At 41.9% G+C, this 7,290-nt stretch overlaps 1 protein-coding gene across 1 annotated transcript in view; it reads right to left on the bottom strand.

Moving 5' to 3' along the window:
- Positions 1–1,197: 1,197 nt before the first annotated feature.
- The window catches only part of LOC106811239 (flotillin-1-like), a 13,039-nt gene continuing 6,946 nt past the window's right edge, over positions 1,198–7,290 (bottom strand). The window contains exons 4-11 of the mRNA XM_014814793.1: positions 7,018–7,161; positions 6,732–6,851; positions 6,265–6,360; positions 5,414–5,566; positions 4,978–5,159; positions 4,431–4,614; positions 3,836–4,000; positions 1,198–3,494 (exon numbers count right to left, since the gene is read on the bottom strand). Of these exons, the coding sequence (XP_014670279.1) occupies positions 3,471–3,494; positions 3,836–4,000; positions 4,431–4,614; positions 4,978–5,159; positions 5,414–5,566; positions 6,265–6,360; positions 6,732–6,851; positions 7,018–7,161 (1,068 nt within the window). The 3' untranslated portion in view covers positions 1,198–3,470. The remainder of the gene's footprint in view (positions 3,495–3,835; positions 4,001–4,430; positions 4,615–4,977; positions 5,160–5,413; positions 5,567–6,264; positions 6,361–6,731; positions 6,852–7,017; positions 7,162–7,290) is intronic.

Genomic DNA, 7,290 nt, shown 5'->3' with positions numbered 1-7,290 from the left:
AACACATCCCATTATAGGCCCTATGTGTGCGTGACGTGGCCGATGGACGGACACGGTTGAGATTTTTTGCAATATCCCGTTGACCATAATGTTCTACTTTCGTGTATCATCGCGTCGTTTAACATGAAATACGGATTAGATAGTTATACTTGCCGGACACGACCATCGCCTCACTCGGGCCGCAAGTATTAAACAAAACCATATTTTAACACGATATTTCTACATCTGCACACTACGCGTGATTCCCCGCTGCGTGCGTCCGTCTATGTACATTTTACAGGTATATGTACAGGTATATACATAAATGCACTCCCCCAGATAACAAGCTTATATATATAGCTACTCCACAAACACGCCGTGCAATATTGACGTCCATCGGTCACCATGCAGAGTACCTGAAACACACGACACCAGGGGTATATGTGTGCGTACTTGCGTGCGTGCGTGCGTGCGTGTGCGCGCGTGTATGAATCTGCATGGGTGCGCGTGCTCGCGGGTGTGTATTGTAAATTTTCAAACCGCTAATATCAGTACATACATGTTGTGTCTTCCTAACCTCATCAGTTAATACTTGCGATGCTAGATTCAGCGGCAGTCACACATACATGGCTAGTTTTAGAATGTAGGGAGAATACCTACCATTAAACTCTCGACTGTGAAGAGAACAATACAAATTAGTAATATTGTAATGTTGTTGAATACAATAAACAGCTACATGATGAACGTACAGAGCCCCAATATTACAGTCATCTGTCTTAGGTAAACAGCTATAAAGGCACCACCAGGAGTCTATTTATTAATTTGTCTTTATTAACTCCTGGCACCACGTATATGCTCTACTTTAAATAGCGCTAATCATGCGAACATATAAGCAGCCCTACCTCAATATACCACTCCTGTGCGTTTATAACATGTTGTTAGTACAAGATGTACTCAGAAAACGCACTGGCAGCTTTTATAGGTAGATGAGTTAGTTTGTAACGCCATTAGTAAGTTTTAACGCCAAGTATGGTATTTCTGCAAGTCTCTCTCTCTCGGTCTCTCTTCCCATTAACCTACATCTCTACCCCCCCCCTCTCTCTCCAGCGCGCCAACCCCTCGTCTCTTCAGAACCTTGGAAATGGAAAATTGGATTTGGTTTTTATTAATTACCAATAAAGTGTGCATTTATAACCAAGTAAACACTAAAGCCAAAACTCTCTAATCACGGGTGCCGATAGTTTATTCCAACTACAATAGTACATGACAACACATTCAATCCACAGCGACGAAATCTCAACTACACGTTATAACTAAAACGTTAGCGACTAAAAATTAAACATGGTGAAACTATCCGATTCTACACGCTTGAAGAATAATAAGTATACATTGACAATTTCTACAGACCATCTGCTCGACCTCAACTCGCATACATGTAATTCCTTCAGACATGCCGCGTACAATGAGACATTCTATGCTAGAATCTAAATCATCACTCACAGAAACCACGAACACGGCTAGACTTCACAACTTAAGACACTAAACGAATCTACAGTGGCACGTCTTTATAGCTACAATCGCGTTTTTAATGTGGTATATACTCTGGAAACGACAAGCATACATTACATCTCATCTCTATGGTTAGGGAACAACATTTCACGGGAGAGTGGAGAGTGACTATTATTACAGTATTACTGCGCAAATAAGTCTCGCTGACAGAGACTAATGGCAGACTAGCTGGAACTAGAGGGTGTGTTGTACATGAGTATCGGGATAGTGGACAAAGCCTCCCTGAAAGCTCCCTCACTGAAGCAAGAAACCTACTGAAATAACTATCACAACTCTCTCTCTTATATAGTTTGCCACTCGTAAGCAATCAAAACCGACCAGAGTGCAGTTATAGGTATACTAATTTCATGTTGACTGGGAGCAAACAACAGCCGACAGGTGTGCCTTCTATGAGCATACATGGACCACCACTCCAACTACTGCCTAGAACTTTATGGAACAGATCTAGACATGCGACATCACTGTCTAAAAACTCGCGGGGATTTAACCGTGCCAACTCTAACGTTTGTGTCCAAGCAGCCGCGGTCTCTACTAGAAGTTCCATATTGACGTGGATCTACAAAGTCCGACTACACTCCTACCAAGCTCTGGTGCTTTCTGACTTCTTCTTAATTTTCATTTCTGCCCTACTACTGGTACAGCCATGCTTATCTTAAATCCGTGATACTCATCTTACGAATCTCAAATGCCACTAACATAGAGCGTGTTTGTTTGGGCAGATCATATGACTCTAATCACACAGACCCAGTGATCATGTACATTTGTTTGGGCCAATCACTGATCCAGATCACAAAATTTGCTGTCCTTTTGGCAAGGTGGAATCGAAAAGGATCCAACGTGGTGGCTTATGACTCACGACGGCTGGTTTCCAGTTTCATCTACCCTGTGATAGATCACAGTGACATTTGACCCATTGAAAATGCATTAGCATTTGTCCGGGCAGATCAGGGTCATGTGATCCAGATTAGACGGATCCGTCCCAAACAAACAGGCCCATAGCTGGTTCCAACAATGGAAGCTAAATTAACACCACCTGCAAGCACATTATTTAGGTACTGATTTTAACATAGATTACGCATATACACCATAGATATTCTATAATACACGTGATATAAATATAATATATATGTGGGTAGCCTATAATACATCTATATAGATATCCTGAACACTCATTGCTCACCATAAATGGCCTATGACTACACTAAACAGTAATACTGTCCTCTCTATAGGGTGGGGATTACAAGAAAGTGGGCAAAAAACTTTCACGTGACAATCTAGTTGACATCTTCTGAGCTGACTTAATGTCTTACTATCTTGCCAGGACATAGTTCAACTATTCTACTACACTGCCTCGTGAATAATAACATTATAAGATTAAATAACATAAATTTCAATTTCAGCACATAAATATAATATAGGACAAAGAAAAAAATGAGGTAATAAATAAGAATTCATGCACAGGTCAAAGCATGCCATTATAAACAAAGAAAATAAATAACTAGTTACTAGGAACACTATACGAACGATATTGTAAATATGTATTTTAAATATAACTACTAAATAAATATTAACTGATATTGACTAGACATATGAGTATAGTACGTCTCTGTGCGTACGTGCATTCGTGCGTGTACATAAGATACACACATAAAGTAGGATCTTGTAAAACGATATCAATTAAATGACCATAATAATAAAACATCGCTGAACAAATCTAGGAATCACACGTTACAGTTAAACCAAGCTTGGTATCATACCACCTGCAAAATTATCATTGTCACATGAAGGCAGTCTTACAGGAAGGCCACTGTGACATAAACTATTGCGATACAATCGCATCGTTATGCAAGATCCTACTGTGTGACTCTGGATTTTGTGAAACAGCGAGTCAGGAGAGTGGCGTCACCTTACGGAAGAAAGCCTCATTTCTTGGCAACTTTCACAGTCTGAAAGAAAAAGGGGGAAACGATTTCAGTTGCACAGTAAATAAGAACAGCATAACTTATTTATATATATATATATATATATGTCACATATATTCATTATTCATATATACATAATAATTGACTCCTGGTACTTGTATCATAGCAGTGACTCATCATCGAATTTGTTTGGTGGCGATAGAGGTGTAAAATTAGATAAAGTATGCTATCTAACATCATCCCAACAATTATCCCTGTATACTATTATCCACACCCATACAAAAAACTGCAGAAATAAATATTAGGATCAGACACCACGCATCATTCGACCAGACTAGACCAGCGTGCCCTGTGGCGCCCTCTACCTGCGCAAGATTCATTCCGGTCATCGACTCTACGACCGTGGAGAGTTGACCGACGATGCTGACGACCTCTCCGGTGACCTTGGCCGCGCCGATCTCCGCGTCTCCGCCACTGACCATCGTAATGAGCTTAGTCTGCGCGAGCGGTGCTGCCACCTCTGCCACGACCTACGCACGGGAGAGCAATGAGGAAGGGTCACGCCTTAATGACGACGTAGAGACGCACACAAGCGATGCTTCTTGTACAGTCAAGCCTGCATTACTGGATTACCTCTAAAGAACCAACACCTGTCTATAAACAATGAGAAACAAACAAACAACAAACAATTTGTAACAAACAATGAAGAAGGGTCATGCCTCAATGACGGCGTAGAGACGCACACAAGCGATACTTCTTCAAATAATGGTACAGTTAAGCCTGCATTACTGGACTACCTTTATAGAACCAACACCTGTCTATAAAGGACACTTTCCCCTTTAGTGACTTCTATATGCAGGTTTGAGTGTATTTTGCTACCTACTTCTCGGAGGTCATCAGGAGACAGTGACAAACGAGTCGGCAAAATTAAAGAAACACAGTGTCAAATGGTAGGCGTACCTTTGGTAGTGTATCGAGCACCATGTCCACCATGGCAGCTTCTTTGTACTCCTTCCATGCATCGGCTTTCTTCGCCATCTGTTCTGCCTCCGCCTTCGCCTTGGCTTCTATTGCAAAAGCCTCAGCTTCTCCTTTCAGTTTAATCGCTTCAGCTTCAGCCTCAGCTTCCATTACAACCTTGTTTCTGAAAAATATAATCGAATAGACATAGGTTAGGAAACTAACAACTCAATTTAAAACAATGGACTGTGTACTGTGTAACTGGTTGCTTTAGACACAACAATGGATCATGTTCTGTGTACCGGGTTGCCTTGGCAACAACAATGGATTGTGTGATGGGTACGTAGTTGCCTTGGTAACAACAACCGATCATTGCTGTGTACGTGGTTGCCTTGGTAACAACAACTGATCGTTTGCTGTGCACCTGGTTGCCTTGGTAACAACAACCGATCGTTTGCCGTGTACGTAGTTGCCTTGGTAACAACAACTGATCACTTGCTGTGTACGTAGTTGCCTTGGTAACAACAACTCACAGTGTGCTGCATACCTGGTTGCCTCGGCAATCTTCTCCAGTCTGTACTTCTCTGCATCAGCGGGGCGATGGACCTGTCCCTCCAGCTCCTTCTCTCGCCGCAGTATCTCCTGTTCCTGCACAGCAATCTGCTGGCTCCTCTCCACCACCTTTATCTGCATCTTCTCATCCATGATCTTCTGTTTCGTCTTGGCAGCCTGTAGCGAAACATGTATGCTGATGCAAGCACCTTCGCATGTCGGATCCTTATTGTCCGCCATTATAACAACCATGCTAACACAAAATATCATGCTATGCAAAAACTTTTTATCAGATTCTTACTAAAATAAAAGCACAATGTTATAAGAATGCTGTGCATTTTTGCACTGGGCCACATTAGTGCTTCTTCATCAGGCAATTTTTTATGTAAACCTCACAGATCAAGTACAAGAGTAGTGTCAATGATACGTACCTGCAAGTCATAAGCCAGCTCAGACTGCGCTTTCTTCGAATTGACCTCAATGTCAAAGTTGGCCTTCATTAGCTCAAAGTCGCGCTGTGCCTGCGCTATCTCAGTGTCGTTCGTGAATCTGGCCTTCATGTGCTGTTCCTCGGCTTGGGATTGCTACACAGAAATGAGTTCAATGCCATTTTAGGACTCCTGATATTAATGATGTGGTTAGGATTACATTATAATTACAGTTAGGTTAGGGTTATCCACAGGGATAGGGAGATGGTGATGATTATTCATGTATCAGGGTATGATAGGACAATTGAACTAAGGAACATACACAGGTCTGCAGACTGCCTGCATAGGTGTGGTTAAGCAGAAAGGAAAAGGTCCTACTCTTCAGAACAGGAGAGCTATACCTGCACACCTGAGAATCGCGTAGCAAGTTACTTATACATTCAAACCTGCATATAGAAGTCACTCAAGGGAAAGGTGTTCTTTATAGACAGGTGTTGCTTCTATAAAGGTGTGTCCAGTAATACAAGCTTAACTGTACCCTTACTTGACATAGCATCAATTATGTTCTTCTTTTCAGCATATGATAAACAACCAGCTGCCGTGGACAGTGGTTGATGTAGACAAACTTAACAGGAGCCTGTTGTTACAACCAAAATCAGTATTAACATTAACTTTTTCTCATAGACAGTCGACAGAAACATTGTGAAGTTACGAGTTTCGATGTAACGATGTAATGTTTATAGAGGTCTGGTCTACGAGAAAAAGCCAATGTTATGACTAATGTTAACACTAATTTTGTTTCTGACAGTTGGCCCCTAGGTGTTCAGCTATTCGGAAACTCATAGAAATTTTACTCTGATTCCAGAATCTCTCTGTGCCTCTGCCTCGCCAATACGTGCATCTCGATGCACCTGGCATATTCTTGCCTTTCCGAGAGATTTCAGGTAACCCTGTAAGATAGACAACACCCACGTCGATCATTTTACTGTCAACTACATTTTCATTTGCAATACTAACACCAGCAACAAACAGGATCTCTGAGTGTCATGATATAAAGAATCTACAATAGCATGACGACGATTTTCAACAAGATATTCACATGTGCTTTGGTTTACATTGCTCCTAGTTAACATCACAATAATATGCCCTAAAAGATCTGACTTGCCTTAATAAAATTCAGGTTCCATCCCTGCTAGGACACTGATATATACTTTGGATGCTTGCTATCACAGCCTCGTGTTTACAATAGAACAAACTCAGTCGTAATTCTCATCTCTTACTTGGATTTCCCGAGAACACTGTCATGCAAACAGCCCTCTACCTCAGCATCTTGAATGTCCTTCAGAGTGTAGCTGACAACGGCTATGCCCATGTTCACCAGATCTGACGAGGCAACCTCGAAGACGTGCTGGGAGAATTTCTTCCTGTCCATATATATCTCCTAAACAGATATGTGCGTGTTTGCGATCATGTGAGCATGTGCCCATGTGTACGATCTACTAGCAAATATAGTATTAACCCTTCACATAAACTTATTTCATCAATGTCCTATGTGATTGAGCACTAGTTAGGTTCTAGTAGATGTTAGTGTCTCCACCTAAGTGTACCTCTACTGTCATATTTCCCATTATCGCCCTCTGGTGTCCCTCAAGGGTCTCATGGGCAATGTGCATAATATCCTTCTCGGACTTCCCTAGAAACTGTTGGCACGCTGAGGCCAACATTTCTTGATTCTGTCCCTGCACCTTCACCTGCAATAAGGTTTCCCATAAGGCTGTTAATGTAAGGCACCAGCCAGGAATCAGTGTTGTAGGTCTCGAGACCGGTCTTGGTCTCGAGACCGGTCTCGAGACCGTTTTCCTTGGTCTCGGTCTCGGTCT

The sequence above is a fragment of the Priapulus caudatus genome, unplaced genomic scaffold (genome assembly GCF_000485595.1).
Source record: "Priapulus caudatus unplaced genomic scaffold, Priapulus_caudatus-5.0.1 Scaffold518, whole genome shotgun sequence".
Lineage (NCBI taxonomy): Eukaryota > Metazoa > Priapulida > Priapulimorpha > Priapulimorphida > Priapulidae > Priapulus > Priapulus caudatus.
Note: the sequence above shows the minus strand (reverse complement) of the source record. Positions and strands in the feature narration are given on the sequence as shown.